Consider the following 22,882-nt stretch of genomic DNA (forward strand, 5'->3'; position numbering starts at 1 on the left):
TGTATTTTGTTTATTTTTCACACTGTTCCTTTTTCTAATTACCTCCTCTAATCTCCAATTTTTAAATCCCCTTTTCCCCCTCTTTGAATTTCAAACCTCATTGTCCCAATTTTCTGTTAAAGATGACCTCTTCTTTATTCAAGTCTTCTTCCTCTGAAACTTTTTGCTGATCCTCATACTCTAAAACCGCCATTTCCAGAGATTGTAGAACAAAGCCAAACAATTCTCCTTTTTCTTGCAGCTGTTCCTTCATGTTTTTTAATTCCATTTTCAGTTCCAGATAAAGTTCTGCCATCTTTCAACACTTCCCAGTACTTTTAGACAACCAAATTCTATAAAATTACTTCCCAGAATTAATTTCAATTGTACTCTCTAATAGTGCACTGTCCAAAGTTTCCAAAATCATCAAACAGTTCCAGAACAGTTTCTTCTTTCTTTGTTACGAAGTTCCAAGCTCCATTTTCACTTTCTGGGGGCTCTATTTTGATTGTAGCAAAGTTTCATTTACTTCATTATTCTTTAAAAATCTTTTAAGAGTTCACATTAGTGTCTTTTAACATCAGATGGCGCTCTCTGAAATGTCCAAGTTCCACCCTCTTTTTCCTTCCTTCACTTTTTCTCCTTTTCTGGCTTTTAAGTTTCAAAGACTTCTTATTTTCCCTTTGACGCTTTCAATTTCAGCTTTAAATTTGCCTATTTGGTGACAAGATTGTTTTCCTAATTTCTTCTTCTAATTTTTCTCTCAAAGTTCGAAGACACTTCCAGCTGTAAAAACTTTTTCCCCCTCTTCTTTACTGCTGCTTTTAAAAATCTTTTTCAAAAGTTCTTAAATATTTTAGTTCCAGGGTACCTTGTATTCAGATGTTAATTCTTCTTAGCCTGGACACCCAAGCTGTCCTCTTCTCCGCTCCTGCACAATCTTGTCCGGTCAGATCTTCCTCTTTGGGATGGCCATTTTGACCACTGCTGCAACCGCCTTTGGAGAGGAGTTTTATGCCTAGCCAAGGAGGAGAGATGTGGCTCCCCTCAACCCAGCTGGCGATCTCCCCTTCGCCACTTCTACGGGGTGGCTTCAGCCCCAAATCAAGTAGATCAGAGCCCTCCAGCAGCAAGCACAAACCAAAACCACAGACAATTGCAGATTTTGGTCTGTTGTTGAGGGAGCCTAACCAGAAGCAGTCCTTTTCTATTTCTAATAGCATGTAATTTTTCTACCTGGAATTTTCAGGTAATCTCCCATCACCTGCCTGAGTTCTGCTGATGCATGATATAAAGTAGGCATTGTTGTAACATTCTCAAATATATTTCTATAGCAATTCTATACAGTTAGTCCTTGACTCATAACAATTCATTTAGTGACCATTTGAAGTTCCAAGGGCATTGAAAAAAGTGTCATGACCATTTTTCACACTTAATAACCATTGCAGTATTCTCATAGTCACATGATCAAAATTTGGATTGCTGCAACTATGATTGCAGTGTCTGAAGCCATGGGATCACTTTTTGTGACCTTCTGACAAACAGAGTCAGTGGGGTAGCCAAATTTACTTTACAACCATGTTACTAACTTAACAACCACAGTGATTCACTTGACAATTATGCCAAAAAAAGTTTGCACAATAGGGCAAAACTCACACAAGTCTTGCTTAGCAATGGAAATTGTGATTGTTGAGGTAATTCCCCGTTAGGAGAATGAGTGCACACAGGGAAACGTAGTGAGAGTAGTGAAGAATAACACACAACTAGCACACAGATACACTGTATAGTAAAATGTAGGTTTTTACTTCCAATAAACGTTTAAGCAAAATCCAAACAAGCAGTCCAAGTCATTCACAGTTAAAGTAGTCAGTTTTCAGTCCAGGGATAATCCAACTATCAAAGTCCAATATCAAAAACAGTTCAGCAACAGACTTACATCAAATCCAAGAATAACAGTCAATAGGGAAAAATGGAGGAACGGCAACACTCTCCAGAAACACCAGAACAGAACAAGCCAGGTTTCTGGCTCCATCTTATGGCTGTTTGTGGAACCATACCCAATTACAATTTTAGCATTCCCTTAAAGAGACAGTATTAAAATGTCTATCCTGGTTTATATATTTTCCAACCCAAGTAACTGTTAGGTGACTTACATTCCTAACAGTGATCAAGGACTATCTGTAACTGTAGTTGTTTCCTCTTTGTATTCAGAGTGGCTGTTTTGGATAAAGTCACTGATTTCCTGTTTTTCCTTGGAAAAATCCTAATTGTGGGAAGTGTTGGTAAGACATTTATGATATTTTGGGTTTTCTCTTGTTTGGTCACTCATTGGTCTTCTTTTTGGTGTTTCCATGCAGATTTCATTTAGGTTTTAGCATTTGCATTTGAATGAAATTGTATATGCAATAAGGAATATATTTAAAGCAGGGATCAAAGCCTTTTTTTTTGCATAACAAGAATGGAATTCTAATATAGCTGGAGGTAAAGCTTTTCTTTTCCTAAGTATGATTTCTATGTTTTGATCTACTTTACTTCAATCCTACTTTTGTTCTTCCAAAAATTTCCACTTGCAAGTCACTAGCCTCAACTTTTAAGATATCAAGAGTTGTAATCCAGTATATGTAGAGGACATAAAGCTAGGGAAGACTTTTTCCACCTCTCTTGCATGTTATAACATTTTCATAATATGTAGAAACAAGTACAAGATCTAAACCCCATTTGTGAGGGGGAAAGAAATCTGTTGAAATATGTATGGGTCAAAGTCAAACTCATTTGTAAAAATGATGGGATTTACAAATTGGAACTAAAGATATAGAGAAAAACGTGAAATTTAATTATTTTCATTTCTTTTTAGGTATCCTTGCTTTCTTTTTTTTTACCCAGAGAATAAAACTGATTCAAGACACAGCACCAACTCTCAATTATTACTGGGTCCCCATTCTGGTTAGTATTTTTTAAAATATGGATATTTTTTCTCCAATTCCAGCTGTATTGCTTAGCAGCTGTTTTCTGTTTGTTTTATCTACTTTATAGCATTGAAGTTTGATAGTTGTGTTGCTTAGGAGGGAGGGTTGAGAAAGTGTCACTACTACTTTACTAAAATATAATATGTGTAAGCCCTATTTCGGAAATCTGGAAACTCAGTCAACAAACACATTTGCTCACAGGTTTGGTGAAAAGTAGTTTATTGTAGATTGTTTTCTCCCACAATGGCAATCCCGAGCAAAGCCAGCGCTGAGAGTGAACGCCTCTCAGCGCCTTTTATGCCCCATCCCCTTCCCAAACTAGCATCCGCCTAACTAATTAACCCCACGCTCCGCCGCCCACAATCCTAATCGCAACTATATCCAATGCCCAGAACACACCCAACCCTGAAGTGCTGACTCATAAGCCAAAGAAAAGGAAACCACAATAAGATGAGTTCCCCGCCTCATCGCTGGAATGCAATACAATCCTCACGCCCTGCAACTAAAGATAGTTCGGCAGGCACTTGCAATGGATCCACATTGTTACGTGCCGCAAATGGAACAGCCAACAGTCCCATGTTGTTTCAGCGAGGGGAACAGCCAGTTGGGTAGGAGGCGCAGATTTGGAGACCCATCTCCCACTCCTTATTAGGTGACTGGCAATGTGTCAGGCACGATCAGTGAAGCCTGACAGGTGACCCCCTCTACTCTCTCCATCTGTAATAAAGGGAATATGGTTAGGATGATGTAATGCCCCTTGTTCATACCTCCCGCCTGCCTTCTTAGGATATTTTTTATGGAATTGTTGATGTAGACGAGTAGCAGACACATCTTTATATGATACCCATGAAGTGTCTGCTAATTGATAGCTCTCCCACCTTACTAAATATTGTAGGATTCCGCGCTGATGTCAGGAATCAAGTATTTCCTTAATCTCGTAATGATCATCATGGATTGGGCCAGGGGTCCTTACTCTGGGCTCTTGTCTAGTCATATTAGCTTGTTTAAGAAGACTGATAAGAAATACAGGGTGAATCCTTTTAAAACGTGAAGATAGTCAAAGCCCAACTGTGACTGGATTTATAACTCGTATCACTAAGAACGGTCCAATATATTTTGGACCTAATTTTTTATTAGGAAGACCCAACTGTATGTATTCCATTGAGAGATATACCCAGTCGCCTATGTTCTATTGGACTTGTGCGGATCATTTTTTATCCACCTGACGTTTGTACTCTGCTTGTGCTTGTTTTAAGGCAACTTTTACTGTTTCCCATTGTTTCCGTATCTTATCCGCCAAAGTTGAAACAGTATTTGGTTCCCGAGTTGCATGAGGCCATTCCGGTATTGGTACAAACTCCGTACCACTAACTATCTGAAATGGAGAAAATCCCGTACTACTATGGATTGTATTATTGTATGCTATTTCAGCATACGGAAGTAGGTCCACCAAGTTACTCTGTTGGTAATTTACGTAACACCGTACATTGCTCTATAGCGACATCAGCTCATTCCGCAGCTCCATTGGTACACGGGTGGTAAGCCGTACTTAATCCTTGGGTAGACCCAATCAAGTATATAAATTCTCTCCAGAATTTTGCTGTGAACTGTACTCCATGGTCAGATATGATTTTGCATGGTACACCATGTAATCTATAAACATGCTTTATGAATAAACTGCTAATTTTCTAGCAGAAGGCAATCCTTTACAAGGGATGAAATGTGCCTGCTTGGAAAATAAATCAATGACGGTCCATAGAACATTGTAGCCACGAGTTTGTGGTAGTTCCACTATGAAGTCCATACCAATGTCTTGCCAAGGTTTTATGGGCTCAGACACAGTTTGCAATAACCCGATGGGTTTCCCTATTTTTATTTTATTAACCATACAGGTAGGACATGATTTCACATAGCGTTCTATATATGTCCTCATACCCGGCCACCAAAATCGTCGTTTCACTTAGTGCAATGTTTTTAAAAACCCATAATGTCCTGCTGTTTTGTTGTCATGACAACGTTTCAGTACTGTCGATCGTAGACTATTCGGAACATACATTTTATCCTTTCGCTACGCAATCCCATTTCTCATTTCAACTTGACTTTTATTATCGATCAACCATTGATCTTCTGTTAATATAGTAGGCCAGTCACTGGTGAGTATAGTAGTTTTTAATGACTCGGCATGGTTACTGCATGGTATAAGTGGTTGTATTATATTATCCCTTTGGTTATTGTATTGAGGAAGCTGTGATAAGGCATCTGCCATGAATTTTTTTCCTGATAGAACATATTTTAATGTAAAATTAAACCATTTAAAATACAACGCCCACCTAACCTGCTTTGGGGATAATCGGCATGGGCTTTGCAATGCTTCCAAATTCTTATGATCAGTCCACACCTCAAACGGATGTGGACTTCCCTCCAGTAAATGTCTCCAGGTGAGCAAGGCCCAACGAACTGCAAATGCCTCCTTCTCCCAAATTGCCCAGTTGCGTTCAGTCAAACTAAATTTTCTGGATGTATAAGCACACAGCTGCAACAGTCCTTTTATGTTTGTCTGCAATAGGACAGCTCCCACTGCCACATTGCTTGCATCTGCCTGGTTAACAAATGGCAGATTTGGATCGGTGTTTCAACATCAGCTCTTGAGCAAACAAACGCTTTAAATTTTCAAAAGCCTCCTGACATGTTGTAGTCCATAGTAATCCAATTCTTGTTTTTGATTTTTTAATATCAATAGATTTAGTACGCAATAGTTCAGTTAAGGGTAAAGCTATGTCAGCAAAGCGGGGTATAAATTGACGATAGAAATTTGCAAACCCCCAAAAACTTTGTAATTGTTTCTTTGTGTTCAGGGCTTTCCAATCCAACACAGCTTTAACTTTAGTGGGGTCCATTTCAATACCCTGTGCAGATATGCAATATCCTAAATAATCCAACTGCCAGGTGTGAAATTCGCATTTTGACAATTTGACATATAACTGGGCATCCAGCAATTTTCGAAGCACCTGTCGCACTAATTGAATATGCTCATATTCATTATCCGAATAAATTAAAATATCCAGATAAACTAAAACACCCCTATATAAATGTTCATGCAACACTTCATTTATCAGTTGCATAAAGACCACTGGAGCCCCCTGTAAGCCAAACAGCATCACATTGAAATGATAACTACCGAGAGGACAATTAAACATGGTTTTCCATTCATCTCCCTTCCGTATTCTCACTCTATAGTACACTTCTCTTAGATCGAGTTTTGTAAATATTCGTCCTTTTGCCAAGGTAGATAGTAAATCCTTAATCAGTAGTAATGAGTACAATGGTTCCAGGTAGATCACGTTTAGGCCTCTATAGTCAACAGATAAATGAAGTCCTCCATCTTTCTTCTCACGAAACAACACTGGCGCTGCCATATGAGACCTTCCAGGGGTGATTAAACCCCCTCTTTAGATTTTTATCAATGTACTGTCTCATTTCATCTAACTCACGCAGAGTCATTGAATACATCCGTGGTTTAGGCAAAGGAGCCCTTGGAATTAATTCTATGGCACAGTCCATAGTGCGATGAGGTGGTAAGCAATCAGTGCCCTCTTCATTGAATACATCAGACAAATCTGCATATTCACTGGGATATTGATATTCAGGTATTCCTTGAGTTTTTTCATTTAACAATTTACTAGCTATCAGATGTTTTTCATTATGCTCTGGTGGATAAGGACCAGCCACTAATTGTATCTTTCGATAGCCGTTCTCCCAATGTATGGTCGGTTCCCATTTATCCAGCCATGCCAATCCCAAAATTAATGCTTCACTCATATGAGAAACCACCACAAAAGAAATCCATTCCCAGTGCTCTCCCATAACTATTTTGATATATTTTGTCCTATGAGTTGCTGGAGTTCCACCTAGTATAGACCCATCCACCTGTTCAAACTTAATTGGAACATCCAATTTAATAACCCGTAACTGCAATTTCTCCACCACCGCATTAGTAATTAGACACCTTGTACATCCTGAATCAATTAATGCCCCCACTTGAACAGTTTAATTAGTACGTTTATTCCACAGAGACACAGGTATAATAAAAGGATTAATAGGGCTACTTACCATAGGATCGTCAGGCATAATACTCTCCATTTCACTTTCACACGACGTATTGGATGGAATAGTAAATGGTTCTTCTGCACTCTGGCTTCCGGGTGGGTTACTCACTATTCCTCTCGTCCTCTCACACTCTTTCCATTCTTGTCTCCCTGGTTTATCTCAATGCAAAGATGAAGGTAGTTGGGGCCCTTCATCATAATTAATGGCGGTACATACAGGACATTCCATGGCCCTGTGACCAGGTCTATCACAACGAAAACACCGAAATGTCCCTCTGTCTCTGCCCCTTTGAATTGGAGTTTGCCTATATAATTGCCTTGTAATAGTATCTAAAGGCCTTATTGGTGGTGTAATCCTTTCCAGTCTCGGGTGCAATCGACGTAAACCATTGTCCAATTCGATTGCCACTTGATACCATGGTGCTAATGTAGTAACGAACCACGATAAAGACAAGCCTGGTTTAAATTACTATCCAGGCCTTCTCTAAACAGATGGATTAACAAACTCTCCAGTATGAATGGTATACTAACCATCCTCCTAAACTCCCCTACATACTCCCAAGCCGACCGACCCTTTTGGTTGCTAACAAATCCTCCTCTGCTTGTTTGTCAGCTGTATTGTCTTCAAAACGAAAGCAGCCAAGAATTGACCTACATCTGCTAATTCTTCTGCCCTATGATGGTACAGATCAGCCGCCCAATCATGGGCCTCTCCAACCAAGACACCTGTAATCGCTACTATCAAAGACCAATGTGATGTGTAGTAGTGGCCATATAACTCAAAATGATTTAATACTTGTCCTAGAAAGATAGCCACTTTACTTGGAGTTCCATCAAAGCTTGCTGTTCAGGGAGGAACCCATCGCCCCTGTGGCTAGGCATCCCAAAGGGCTCCAAGTCCATCTCTTGTCATTCTAATCCACTAGTCCTCATTGACTGCTTTTGTTCTTCGCAAGTTGTGTAGCAGTTGTACTCCCAGGACGTAAATCTGATTGTTCCAGTCTCCTTCCAACCTCCAATTCCCGGAGCCCTAATGGATTGGATGTAAATAATGGTTCTTTTTTCTTATATTTCCCCGATCTCTTATCCAGTATACTCTTTGTATTAAGTCCATGCAAAGTAAGTTCCCCAAACTGCATTTTTAGTATGTCTAGTGTCTGATTGCCAGGGGCCATTAGCCAGCTTTCTCCTGAGCCTGGCCAACACCTGACCTTCCAATCCTCAAGACAGTCCAGTGGATAAAAATCTTTTCCTGAATCCTGCTTCCGAGTGAAGCTAGGCTCACCAACATTTCCTTTTTTCTGTTCTTTACATATCTTAGGTCTAACCACTGTTTGCAATACTGGTGGCTCAACATCTTGTTTTTTTTCTCCACCAGATGACAACACCTGCCCGTTTTCCCCCTCCTCCTCTACGTATTCTGTGTCCTCCTCCTCAATCCATTTCTGTTCCGTCCCTTCAGCCATTCTCCTCAACTAATCGTTCTCAATACGTTTCATGCAGTTAGTCTAGATACTGTAACAGTGACCGCTGGCTTTCTGTAAGCCCTATTTTGGAAATCCAGAAACTCAGTCAACAAACACATTTACTCACAGGTTTGGTGAAAAGTAGTTTATTGTAGATTGTTTTTTTCCAGTGAACAAACAATGGCAATCCCAAGCAAAGCCAGCGCTGAGAGTGAACGCCTCTCAGCACCTTTTATGCCCCATCCCCTTCCCATTCCCAAAGTAGCATCTGCCTAACTAATTAACCCCACACGCCACCGCCCCGCAATCCTAATCGCAACTATATCCAACACCCAGAACACACCCAACCCCAAAGTGCTGACTCATAAGCCAAAGAAAAGGAAACCACAATAAGATGAGTTCCCCCCCTCATGGCCAGAACGCAATACAATCCTCATGCCCTGCAACTAAAGATAGTTCGGCAGGCACTTGCAATGGATCCACATCATTATGCTCCGCAACTGGAACAGCCAACAGTCCCGTGTTGTTTCAGCGAGGGGAACAGCCAGTCGGGTAGGAGGCGCAGATTCGGAGACCCATCTCTCACTCCCTATTAGGTGGCTGGCAATGTGTTGGGGATGATCAGTGAAGCCCGACAATATGTATTCTGTATTAATTATTGATTATATTTAATTTCCATCTTACTTCAAGGGGAAAAGTACATAGGTTTTATGCTACCCATGTTATCCTAACTGTGAGTTAAATTTTAAAGAAAATTAGTTAATTCATACATTTGCACTAAGCTAAAATGTGGTTGGCATAGGGTGTTTGTAGTCTAATGCGCTTATCCGTTGCAGTTTATAAACCATGGTTTAATCTGTTGTGTCAATCCAACTAACTGGTTCCTTCAACCATATTAAAAATAACCTTGACTTAGAATGATCCATGAACAATATGTGCAATTTGCATGTAGTTCTCAAATGCTTGGAAAAAAGTTCTGATTTCCACCAGACCTAATTCATATTTATTTATTTATTAATTTTGCTTTCCGCCCATCTCACCACAAGGTATCCCTAGGTAATTTATAATGTTAAAAAGAATTAATATGTAAATAATGACAATAAAATACTATAAAATACCAATTATGAGCTCTAATTAAAAGATGGGGAGGGAAGAAGTAGGATACATGGTGGTGGGGAATTTGTTGCTGAAATCTATCAACCACATCCAACATGATGCTCCCCCATTGGAACCCCAAGCCAGCTGATAGAGCCAGGTCTTCAAGCTCTTGTGGAAGATCAGAAGAGTGGGATTTCACTTGCTCCCTGGGGCAAGATATTCCAAAGGGCAGGAGCAGCAGCAGAGAAGGCTCTTCTCCTAGATCCAGCCAGATGCCAATCCCTGGCTGTTGGGACCTTCAGTGTGTGGCACAGGTGGGGTGAGCCAATCCCATTGAGATGAGATGTTCCTCAAGTAACCTGGATCCATGCCATGAAGGGCTTTAAAAGTGATAACCAACACTTCAATTTGCACCTGCAAGCAAACTGGTAGCCAGTGCAGCTTGCAGTATAGTGGTGGAGGCCCCAAAAGTTGCCCACACTGTCTCACTCTGTACCAGCTTTATCTTCCAAATGCTCTTCAAGGGTAGCCCCATGTAGAGCATGTTGAAATAGTCCAAATACAAATAGTCCAAATAAAAATTTTATTTTATTTTATACAAACATTCCATCTTTCGTTTAAACAGTGTATTGTCTGGGTACAAATATCTTGTGAAATAACCATTACAATTAATACATATTCATTACTATTATATCATTACTCTATTCTTACTTTATACTACTACACATAATGTATCTAATTCAGTGGTGGAATTCAAGAATTTTTACTACCGGTTCTGTGGGCATGGCTTCTTTGGTGGGCGTGGCTTGGTGGTCATGTGACTGGGTGGGCATGGCCAACTCAATGTCACTCACATCAAGGGGTGCCTCACCTGGCCCCTCCCCTCCCAGCCATTCCTTGTCACCCAGCCTCAACTTAACTATAGTTCTGTAAAAATGTTGTTCTCCTTTTTTGACTTTATTATCTACATACTATAGATGTACTTTCATGGACCACTGAAAGGAGGAAATGGCTCACATGCTTTACTCAAGAGTGTGATAGGCAACAGGCTTTTAAGGGGCTGCCACAAAGAAAGGGGGACAATGTATTTTCCAAAGAAGCAGAATGCAAACAGGAAGCAATGGATGGAAACTGAACAGAGAGAAGCCACCTAAAACTAAGGGGAAACTTCCTGACAGTGTGAACAATTAACCAGTGGAACTGCCAGTCTCCAGAAGCTCTGGGTGCTCAATCACTGGAAGTTTTTAAGAAAAGACCGGACAGCCATTTCTCTGAAATGGGTATAGAGTTCACCCCAAGGTCCCTTCTAAGTGTTATTCTGACACCTTTCACAGGATCTCTACTCAGAGTTTGGCACCCTCAGCTTTCTTGCCTGCGCTGAGGGTTGGTCTAGAAGACCTCCAAGGTCCCTTTCAACTCTTGTTAAACACATGTGTATTTTATGCTCTGGACTATTGACATTAAATGCATGTAAACCCTGAAAAATATGTGGTAGCCCTGGGCAAAAGAAAGGCAGAAAAATCATTCTAGGTGTAGGGACTGTGTAAAATATTAACACATGATAAATAATGGAACAATTAAAAACAATAGCACGGAGTTTTCTCTCTCTCTGCCTTCCTATTTTTTTTCTTTCTTTCTCTTTCTCTTTGTCTCTTTCTTTCTCTCCCTCTTTCTTTCTTTCTTTCTCTCTCTCTCTCTGTCTCTCTTTCTCACACACACACACACACACACACACACACACACATACATGTGGAGCACTTTTGTAACTTAACAGACATGCATTTTGAAGCAGCTCCTTTAAATTTCTCTAAGGCTGGAGTGAATTCCTCCCCCCCCCTCAGACCACACTCCTTCTCACTCTAGGCCCTTTAACTCATGAGGGGAAAGCAGCATCCATTAAAGGACCTCCTTCAAATTTCACCTCTGTTAAGTTCCACAAGTGCTCCAAAACTGGATTCACTCCCACCCCCTCTGTCAGCCTCTCATTCTCATTCTAGGCACTTTTAACTCACGAGGGGAAAGCGATACTTGCAGCGTCCATGGGGAACCCTGGGGTTAAAGCAGGGGTTGCCAACCTTTTGGATCTCAGGGACCACCAAACTCATTATTTTAAAACCCGCGGACCACTAATGTGAATTTTGACTGACATGGCTTGCTGACATTGGTGGGAGGGAGAAGGAGGGGGGGAGGGAGGGAGAGAGAGAGAGAGAGAGAGATGAACTCACCTTGGAGGGCTGGTGATTCCTCTCCCCCTCCAAGGCAGCCCCATCCCATTCCCAGTTAAGTAATCCAAACCCTCCTCTGGTTCTTGCTTTTTTCCTTTGCCAAGTACTATTTTGTTAAGATCTCCAAAGTATTTTTTCTCCAATTTTATCGGGTTTGTTTGAAACAAATATAATAATCTCAGCAGTATATTCATTTTAATTGATGCTATTCTCCCTATTAACAATAATTGCAAATTTTTCCATTTTTCCAAATCCTTCTTAATTTGTTGTTTTAATTTGTAATAATTATCTTCCTTAAGCATCACATATCTTGCTGTTAACTGAATCCCTAGATATTTCACTTTCTTAGTAATCTGAATGCCTAATCTTGTTAACTCTTCTTTTGCTCCGCTGTAACATTTTTCACTAAAATCTTAGTTTTTTCTCTGTTTATTTTTAATCCTGGCCACTTTGCCATGCTCTTCAATTTTTTTCATTAATTTAGGTCCTGTTTCTAATGAATCTTCTAAAATAAAAACTAAATCATCAGCAAATCCCTGTAACTTATATTTTTCCTGTTTTATTTCCATAGCTTTTATCTCATCTTGTCTAAAGTTTCTATTTAGTACTTCTAATGTTAATGCAAATAGTAGTGGCAATAAAGGGGCATCCTTGTCTTGTTTCCTTTTCACCTTTTCAGTCATGTCTCCATTTACCACCACCTTTGCAGTTTGTTTATAATATATTGCCTTAATCATCTTAATAAATCTCTCCCCAAAGTTCATTCCTTTCAATTGTGCTAACATATATTGCCAGTCACATTGTCAAAGGCCTTCTGGGCATCTAAAAATTTCAATGCCATTTGCTTCTCTGGATGTGCTTCATAGTATTCTAAGATGTTCAGGATTATTCTCATATTGTCTTTTATTTGTGTCTTAGGTAAAAACCATTTTGATCTGAATGTATAAGTTGATTTTAAAATCTCTTTAGCCCTTCTGCAAATATAGAAGCAAATATTTTATAATCCACATTCAATAAAGATATCGGTCTATAATTTTTATCCGTTGCAGGTCTGCCTCTTCTTTTGGTATGAGAGTAATATATGCCTCCATCCAAGAATTTGGTACTTTTGCTTCTATCAATAATTCGTGAAATACTTCCAACATTGGGGTGTTTATAGAGTCCTGAAAAGTTTTATATAATTCTGCTTGTAGACCATCTGGACTGGGTGTTTTAGCATTTTTTTGTCTTTTAATTGCTTCTGTTAATTCCATTGTGTCAGGAAGTGCTCCATTCTAAATCCAAGAAAGAAATACTTAGACTCTTTTAATTAGAAAATGAAATGGTAGCAACCATAGAGTTCTGAATCTGAGGAATTAGGCGCATAAATCACATATACAAAGTGATGGAGTTGATCTCCCCCCCCAATAGTTCAAATGGTTCTTCCAATTAAAAATTGTGAATATCATCATGTGGACATCTTCAGGTGGTGATGAAGTTTCTGTCCGTTGACCTTGGCATACTTTGATAAAGGTTTGCAGCTGCGCAGAGAAAAGAAAGCTAAGCAAGAAATAGAAATCTAAGCAAGAATGTGCTCTCCCCCCCCCTCAGTTTATGGAATGCCAGTTTGTACCACCTCCAGCTCACTTCCCATACTTATCCCCCTCCTCCCCCCATTACTTATGGCAGCCGAAAGATGCAAAGCAATAGTAGAAGATCTTGAAGGCTGACATTCGGCCCTCCTAGTAAAAGACGTTAGTCCTATAAGAGAAAGAAATATAAAAGATACTAATTAATAACCATGTACAAACAATAAACATAGGCCTAGGGTTTATCAGGATACTTGGTACGAAATGCTTTGATCAGCCTAGGGGCTCTAACATCTTTCTTGTTGACCCATTCAGCTTGGGAAGAAGGGAAATGTTTCCAAGCAACCAAATATTGTAGTCGACCCTCCCATTTACAAGAGTCCAGAATTTCTTTAACTTCAAAATGTTGTTCACCCTCAATCAGCAGTGGTACAGGAGGAACAGTTTGGGTTGGCCTCAGATTGGAAGTATGTTCAGGTTTTAACAAACTAACATGGAAGCTCCACCAGTGGGTCCTCAAATCTTGCCCTCAGCGCAGTCATGAACTGGTCATAATTCAATAGCTGGGGAGCATTATCATTATGCAAAGTCACCATCCACTTTGCAGCTGTTCCCTCCAGAGCCCTGGTAACACATCTCACTTTGGCTGCTTCTGAGGAAAAATTTCTTCTGTATTCTTCCATATAGCTCCAAACTTGTGCTAGGAAAAACCACAGCTCTTTGGGATCTCCCCCACATTTTACTTCCAACAGAGGCAACTTGGGAGCTCTACGCCTTCTAGGAATTACACCTCCCACTGGGGCCCCCGGGGCTGCTGCTGGCTGACGCGCTGGCCCAGGTTGATTTATGGGGGTGGCTGCTCGGCTTCTTCTGGGGGGGCTGCCCTCCCCTCTTCCTCATACCTTTGTGCAGTGTGAGGTTCTCCAAAAGCCTCATTGAGGAGGTGCCTGGCTTGGTTCAGTAAAAAGTCTCTCCTTTCCCTCTCTTACCATGGCTCCTCTCTCCCATGTCAGTGGGTGGTGGTGACTCCTGGTGGGGGGGCCTCCTCTGGATCCTTCCAGCCGACTCCCAATGACCACTTGGGCTTCACAGCTGGGTTCTCTTCCAGATTAAGCTCTGCTAGTAATTCAGCTTCCCATGCCTCCTCCAGTAGCAAAGACTCTTGCCCTCCAATGGCGCCTAGGTCTTCTTGGTCACTAGTTGGAGATGACATGATAAGAAAAGATATATTTTACTGGAAATGAAGTGGTAGCAACCATAGAATTCTGAATCTGAGGAATTAGGCGCGTAAATCACATATACAAAGTGATGGAGTTGATCCCACCCCCAATAGTTCAAATGGTTCTTCCAATTAACAGTTGTGAATATCATCATGTGGACATCTTCAGGTGGTGATGAAGTTTCTGTCCGTTGACCTTGGCATACTTTGATAAAGGTTTGCAGCTGTGCAGAGAAATAGAAAGAGAAAGAGAAGCAAGAAATAGAAAGCTAAGCAAGAATGTGCTCTCCCCCCGCCTCAGTTTATACAATGCCAGTTTGTACCACCTCCAGCTCGCTTCCCATGCTTATCCCCCTTCCTCTCCCCATTACTTATGGCAGCCGAAAGATGCAAAGCAATAGTAGAAGATCTTGAAGGCTGACACATCGTTATTCTTTCTTCTAATGTTGCTTTAATTGTATCTGATACTGTAGGTAGATCTGCTTTTTCTAGATATCATTTTATTTTTCCTTCTGAGATTTCCTCTTGCTAATATAATTTTTAGTAATAATTTTGGATTATTTTCTTTTTATGCTCACTCCGATAATAAAAAGTCCTTTCATCATCTATTAGTTGATGAGTCAATTTTTTCGCTTTATCCTTTTTTTGTCTTCTGATTTATTTCCATTTTCAAAAAAGTTTTATTTAGTTCTTTTAATTTTTGTGCTAATTCTTCTTTATTAAGTTCAATTCATGTTTTTTAAGTCCATTTGATTTTTTATATTCTTTTTTGTGGATTGTTTTCTATTTTTTCCCTAGCCTTCTCTAGCCTTTTCTCTAGCACTCTTCAATATTCTTTTGAGTTTGCCTTTTCTTTTTGTTTCTCTTTCCATATATGTTATAATTAGTCCTTTGCAGTATTCCAAACATTTTGCCACAAAGTTTCTTCTTTTCTATTTTCTTTAAAGAAAAAAACCATTTTTTGAGAAAAGGAATTGAATAAATTCCTTTTTCTTTCAGTATTAATGCATTCATTGTCCATCTTGGCTTCATTTTTTGTCCCCTCCATATAACTTTTATTGGTTTGTGGTTTGCCTAGGTACTTATTTCAATATGCATTTCTGATATCTAGAGCTTGAATGACTCCTGATCCAGGAAAAGCCACAACCTGAAGTTGTGCAAAGGATCTCCTAGCTGCAACTGCCACCTGCTCTTCCAAATGAATCGCCAAATTGCAGACCAGATCTGTCTGGAGTAATGCCACCCCATTCAGAACTAAGGATTCAAAGTCCTGGATCTTTGGGGTCCATACACCCAAAGCCATTTGGTCTTGTTGTGGTGGTGCAGTGGTTAGAATGCAGTACTGCAGGCTACTTCTGCTGATTACTGGCTGCCTGCAGTTTGGCAGTTCAGTTCTCACTGGCTCAAGGTTGATTCAGCCTTCCATCCTTCTGAGATCAGTAAAATGGGGATCCAGATTGTTGAGAGAAATATGCTGACTCTGTAAACTGCTTACAGAGGGTTGTAAAGCCCTGTGGAGCACTATATAAGTCTAAGTGCTGCTGCTTGGCAGGATTCAGCCAAAGCCTGTTGTACCCCAATCAAGCTCCAATAGCCCCCAGACATTATAAGATGACAGCAACAACAACAGCCAGGGATGGACACAGTTGAGTATCATCAATTTAGACATTATTGTTATCGTCATAGATATGATACCACGCAAGTGACTCTTTCTCTCACTTACTCTCTCTCTCTCTCTCTTTGTAGACAGTGATTGTGGGTTCCTACCTCATTGCACATGGATTTTTCAGTGTATATGCCATGTGTGTGGACACACTTTTCCTTTGTTTCTGTAAGTATCTTGTTTAAACTGCTAAATGGTGCCAGCCACTATTGCTATATTTATGCTTTATCCAAACGTAGATGGTTCTTTATTGACTCCAAAGCTGCTCCTGAGTTACACTAGCATTAAACCTGGAATTCAATCCTGATGGGGCTCCAGGTTGACTCAGCCTTCCACAGCACTAGCAGCTTAGCAGATGTGTATAGCACTTCATAGTGCTTTACAGCCCTCTCTTAAGTGGTTTACAGAGTCAGCATGTTGCCCCTAACAATCTAGAACCTCATTTTACTGACCTCGGAAGGATAGAAGGCTGACTCAACCTTGAGCAGTGAGAATCAAACTCGGCAAAATTAGTCTGCTATACTGCTTTCTAACCACACCGTCCTTCTGAGGTTGGTAAAAGGAGGACCCAGATTACTGTGGGCAATATGCAAATAATGCTTATACCATGTAAATCATGCAGAAAGTGCTGTAAAGCACTATGGGGCAATATTATAAGCCTAAATGCTAATGCTGTTGCATTAAATTAGGAGATTATGTGGGATACATTGCAAAGGCCTTCTTTTATATCTTCTTCATCCACAAAATAATGAATTCTCAAAGGTAGCACTGGTAAACGTTGATAGACAACTTAGAGATCAGAAAGGGATGGTCCTAACTAAATTTATTCTTCCTTTGCCAGGAAACTGCATTCTAGTGCTATTCCAAAGATAGCACATTAGTCCGTTGTAGTTTAAGCAAAAGGCAATATTACAAAAAGGTTGCCACTCATTCTACAACTGTTTGATGTTGTGATGCACAGAAGAGTTATAATGGATCGTAGTTATAGTCATTGCAGCTTTCCTGTGGTGAATGTAATTTAGGGGCTTGGCTACCAGTTTGCAATTACAATGGTTGCAGCATCCTATGGTACTTGATCATAATTTGTGGCTTTTACTGCTGGCTTCCAATAAGCAAAATCAAGGGGGGGAGTCAACAGGAGGCTACAAATAGGATTCATGTAATGTCACATCTAAAAACAGCCACTTGATTTGCCAGAATTGTCATTGTAAATCAGTGCAGTCATATGACATTGCATTTTATACGTCATTTAGTGATGGAATTGCCAGTTACAATGACCATAGTTAACTAAGGACTTCTTGTACTTCAAAGTAAGGTTTACTGTATTTCCATGTCATAGTTCCTAATCAGATAAGAATTTATTTGGCTCAGGGATATTAGACTGACCAAAAGGTACAGAAGGTACAGAATATGTACTCTATATACTATTAATACTATACTCACTAAGTACATACTAATATGTACTCACTATACTATTAATCATTTTATAGACATAAAAACAGACTTAACAGTGTCACTAAAAGGAAGCAGCATAGCAATAAAAAATGGACTTTTAGCTTCTGCCCATAATTCTGCTTCTGCATTTCTCATCTGTTATTTAAAAGATGCAAACTTTCATAGCTATATTGATCAGAAAAAATGAGAAGGAATTTTTATTTGTGATCCTGACAAGAGTCTGTTTATATTAGGGACTATTCTGTATTTTGTTGAAATGACAAGTACAGAAAATAAGAAAATAGTCATTTATAGTGTAGGGTGAATTATACTGAGCATTAGTCATACTTACACTCCTTTTTTCCCTTGCTGTTACTCTGCTAGGTAGTGTTTGGTTATAAAACAGATTTGCTAATCCAGTGTTTTTCTAGATGACCTCCATAAAGCAGGATATGACACTTAGTTCAGACACCAGACTAGAAAAGTGAGAGCTTTTTAATTTAGATGTCAGAGTTCCAATTAAACTTTCCAGACAATTCAAAACTCCGAGACAAAGTCCATCAAAGTAAGAATTGTCTGATAAAGACATGTTGGCACATCTGGGGAAAATCCAAATCAGAATTCCTGTATTTTCCCACTTAAACTCATACCCATTTAGTGACTGCCCAGGTCACATTAACCAATCAACCTCCTGTCTCAGCTTCCACCAAATTCCAGTCACTCCCCTCCAGATGCCAGCAACTTGTCTCTGGCAAAAGAATGTTGTTGTGGCTATACTCCTTTTGCTACTCTCCCATTCCTACAGCTTGCCCATCCCCTGCTGTGGCAGCCCGGAATCTGAATCAAGATGGATCCGGGGCTGACAGGCTGCCTCCCCTCAAGCGATGAGAATGTACTGAAATGAGACAAGTGACAGGAGGTTAGGAATTGGTACTAACTAACCACCTGCTTCCCCCCCCCCCAGGGGGGCTCTTCAATTTATCGGGAAATTTCTCGTGAAACTGTCTCACCAAAACCTATCTGCCTTTATATCCCAACTGTTCACCCAGGTGGCATCAGACAAAAGGTACTCCTTCCAATGGATTAGATATTGTAATCGACCCCTATATGATCTAGAGTCCAATATTTTCTTTACTTCATAATGTGTCTCACCCTGTACTACTATTGGCTTGGGAGTGGGTTGATTTCTTGGTCTTAATTGTGAGGTAACAGCCAGTTTCAATAAATTACTATGAAATACCAGATGCACTTTCCCTAATAAACAAGGGAGACTTAGTTGCACAGTTACCGGATTTATCACTTTCACTATGGGAAATGGTCCTAGGAATTTTGGATCCACTTTCTTTGTAGGCAACTTTAATCTAAGATATTTAGTGGACAAGTAGACCTGATCTCCCACTTTAAAGGGGGCTTGTCCTCCTGATATTTGTATTTCTCAGCAGCTTGGGCAAGGGCACACATGGCACTGTTTTAATAAGTCCATCCACTCAGTTTGGGACATTGAGGTTTTTAACTCAGGCATAGGCACAAAGTCCATTCTACTGGTGACTTGGAAAGGAGCTAGCCCAGTACTACTGTGGATTGCATTGTTGTAGGCTACTTCCATGAAAGGTAGCAGATCAGCCCAATTATCTTGGTGGTTAGATAATTGACTAGAATGTATTTTAAAGCAGCCTTTCTTCCTATTGCAGTGTTTATTGTAGCATGATGAAAAGCTAATTTATTTTGTGATTTTGCAAGCAGTAACTTCATCCTTTCCACATCCATTAATTCACAGAAATTCCCTCTGCTTTACTTGCAAGATTGTGCTATAATACAGCATAGAAATAGGCTACTCTAAGCTGTCTTGTTCTTTGCTTGGTGGAGGAATCTTAATTGCAATTAACTTCAACATTTCCTTTTTTTCTCTCCCCTTTTGCTTTGTATCTCTTTGCCTTGTTTATTTTTTGCTTTGCTTCTCTTGGTTCATTCTTTTATGGATGCTTTCTCTGTCTTGTTTGGGATTCCAAAAGGCGAAGATCTGGAAAGGAACGATGGAACTCCTGAGCGGCCTTATTACATGTCCTCTGCATTGAGTGAAATCCTCCTGAAGGGAAGCCTAAAATCTTCCAAAAGTGCTGAGAGTCAAGAATAGGGACAATGCACCAATGGGAAAGATGTATGCAGGTGTCCCACTGCAAGCCTTCTATGTGCAGATGCTGTACCTTCATGGGCAAAGTTTGATATTCTAAGAAATGATGGGTGCTCTTGACTTCCATCAAACAAGTAGCTATTGATGGTATATACTATAATCTGTTTCTGTCCAGGAGATTTACCAAAAGACTTGAAATTGGAGGGCGAATGTGTTTAAAGTTGAAAAAAATGCCTCAGTATGATTGTGCTGTTGCTGTCTTAACTATGGTTGCTTTTGGCACAATATCTTGTCAAGTGTTTGTGCACTTGATAGATATCTGTATAGCAGCTGCTTGGAAATAAATAAAATGCTTTAACAAGTAAGTTTGCTTACTTAATAGTGTACCTTCCATTGGTTGAATAGATTTAGAATTAGTATATAATTGCAATTGCAGTTATATACAAACAGAAATAAATAGTGGGATGAAGATAACCATGATGAGCACCATTTCTCTGAGATTAGTTTCAGTTCTTTAAAAATATCTTGCTTCATTACAAGTACTTTATTGCTGCTTTAAACTAGAAGCAAACCCCTCCAGGGTAGGAAGTTCTTGGAGAGTCTTCTTCTGTCTTTCTGTTTCCATGTGTTATATAGGGATGCAATCAACAAAAGGCATAAAAGATTAACACAACTGTTCTAAAGGGGGAATGCTGAAAGATTAAAAAAGACAGATTCTTATCTGCTATTTGCATATTTCACTTGTAACACTTGGTGTTTTCCTACTTATGAGTAGGAATTTTTTTTCTAGGGAAGTTTAATTTTAGAGAAGAATAATTTTCAGATGTGAATAATTAATAGGAAATCTTCGTATAACTCCACTTTTGCTTTGCTAATGACAGTTTCTATTATCCAATTTCTTTGTATCCCATGGGAGAAAAAAAGACTTCAGACTTCATGGATGTTGTCTGGAATCTTTGAGAATGGCAAGATTTATCCCCTTACTTTAAGACAGGGTTTTAAAAAGTCCATAATCAGATCTTTTTGGGTGGAGAAAACTAACATCCTTTCTGTTGACTACAGGAAGAGGAAAATTCTCAAATCAGAATCATTTTCAGTCTAATTATATATGTCCATTATATGTACTTATCTGCTCATGGTAAGATCTAATCCCTATTGCAAGCAGTGGTCAAGTTTCCCTTAAGTTCTATAAACCAGGATTACTCCTATGTAATGCTTAAGCTATCTCCCCTGTGCTAGTCCCCAAAAGATCTTTTCACATCCCTTTGCTTGGGGATTTGTGTTTCTTTGCAGTGGAAGACCTGGAGCGTAATGATGGCTCTACTGAGAAGCCTTACTTCATGTCATCTCACCTGAGAAAACTGCTGAAGAAGACTAATAAACAGACAGATGCATGATTTGGCAAGCCTGTCTTTCCATGAGACAGAGTGAAATGTACCAATTTGACTGTTGTCAAGATAAGCAGCATCTGTGAGGTTCTACTACCCCTAGCTGTGCCATATAAATGTAGTGTGGGCAAAATTAGACACCTCTCGTATCTTTTGGTTTTTGAGTGTACAGGTTTTTGTTTCTTTTGCCTTTTAAAGTGATAAATTAACCACTGGTCTAGCTTATAGCTATAAGGCATTTGGTCATGCCAGCCACATGACCATGGAGACATCTTAGGACAGCACTGGCTCTTCGGCTTTATAACAGAAATGAGCACTGCCCTCTAGAGCCGGAAACGACTAGCACATATGTGCGAGGGGAACCTTTACCTTTACAATAGCTATAGCTTAGAAATACACCATAATAAATCACTGAGATCTGTTAAGACTGAGACCAGTTAAGAAAACCATCCATCCTATTGGACTTGGACTGTTTAAACATTGGGTCAGCAATTCTTGCTTGCTAATATAGGTAAAGTAAACTATACAGACAGTGCTAAATGGTACAAGTGATCCAATGAAGCTGCATTTGATCCAGTTTAGTTATTAACCATGTGTTCCAAAAGTTTTTATTTTTCTTGTAATAGCATTTATTTCATATAATCATTGGCCACTTAAAAGGTCACCTTAAAGAACTCAATGATCCCAGGATATTATATATTAATGTTTATGGAAAAATCTATTTTCTAAAATTTACTTCACTGCCACTCTACATCCCTAATGCAATTTAATAATGACACCAAACACAATGAATAGTAAATCCAGGTAAGAAAAGTATATCATAGGAAAAGATTGTTAAAACTGGGAAGGAAAGTTTGACAGTAGCTTTGTTTTTGTAATGAAAATGATCAAAATCATATAAAACAATAACATCATCATGAAATATGAAATAAATCAATACATGACAAGTATGGAGCCAGAATAATAGAAAAGGTTCAAAATTATGTACTATATAATCAGCAATTTACTTTGAAATTTCTTCTAAAAAGCCATGTTATTTTTAAGCTGCCCAAGTAAATTTAACTTGATTTTTGGTTTTTTATATTGCTGTACTTTTCACAGAAAATATAACTGAAATATTAAACATTTTGTTTTGTAAATTTCTTTAGCATCCTTTTTAATTGCACACAGTACTATAATGAACATACAGTAGATGCCTGCAAATTACCATTAAAAAGTTTATCTCTTCTTTCTGTCTTTTAAGCTTGTGGAAGATATAAAAATTGTCTTTCAAAATCATTTCTTTCTTTTTATGTATTTCTTGCAAAATAGGCAAGGTGTAGCAGATAAGTAGCATAATTGTCATTTAAGGAACTCAAACATAAAATAATCTTTGGGTAAACACATTAGCAAACTTCATAAAAACTCCCACAAAACCCTGCTTATTGTGATAAGACAGGGGTATCAAACTCAAGGCTCAGCTGGATCCGGCCAGCGAGGTGCTTAGATCTGGCCCACGGGGCTGCCCTGGAAACAGCAGACTGTTAGTGCCTCTGCCAGTGAAAACAGAGCTCAGGGAGGCCGCCGAAGACCTCCAAAATAGGCTCCATTTTTGGCTGTGATGGCTTCTTACAGCCCCCTGCCAGTGAAAACAGAGGCC

General features: G+C 39.4%; 1 protein-coding gene across 7 annotated transcripts in view; it reads left to right on the forward strand.

Moving 5' to 3' along the window:
- Positions 1 to 22,382, forward strand: part of SLC44A2 (solute carrier family 44 member 2 (CTL2 blood group)) — a 235,826-nt gene extending 213,444 nt beyond the window's left edge. For 2 of the 7 annotated variants that reach the window (XM_026716836.2, XM_087926035.1), the window contains exons 19-22: positions 2,191 to 2,261; positions 2,834 to 2,922; positions 16,374 to 16,458; positions 21,149 to 22,382. In XM_026716836.2, the coding sequence (XP_026572621.1) occupies positions 2,191 to 2,261; positions 2,834 to 2,922; positions 16,374 to 16,458; positions 21,149 to 21,252 (349 nt within the window). In that variant the 3' untranslated portion in view covers positions 21,253 to 22,382. Of the gene's footprint in view, positions 1 to 2,190; positions 2,262 to 2,833; positions 2,923 to 16,373; positions 16,459 to 19,736; positions 20,220 to 21,148 lie in introns of those variants that run through there. The other 5 variants (XM_026716835.2, XM_026716838.2, XM_087926036.1 and 2 more) reach the window with 3 other exon arrangements.
- Positions 22,383 to 22,882: the final 500 nt, after the last annotated feature.

This window comes from Pseudonaja textilis, chromosome 2, assembly GCF_049901715.1.
Source record: "Pseudonaja textilis isolate UNSWEBS1 chromosome 2, rPseTex1.2, whole genome shotgun sequence".
NCBI lineage: Eukaryota > Metazoa > Chordata > Lepidosauria > Squamata > Elapidae > Pseudonaja > Pseudonaja textilis.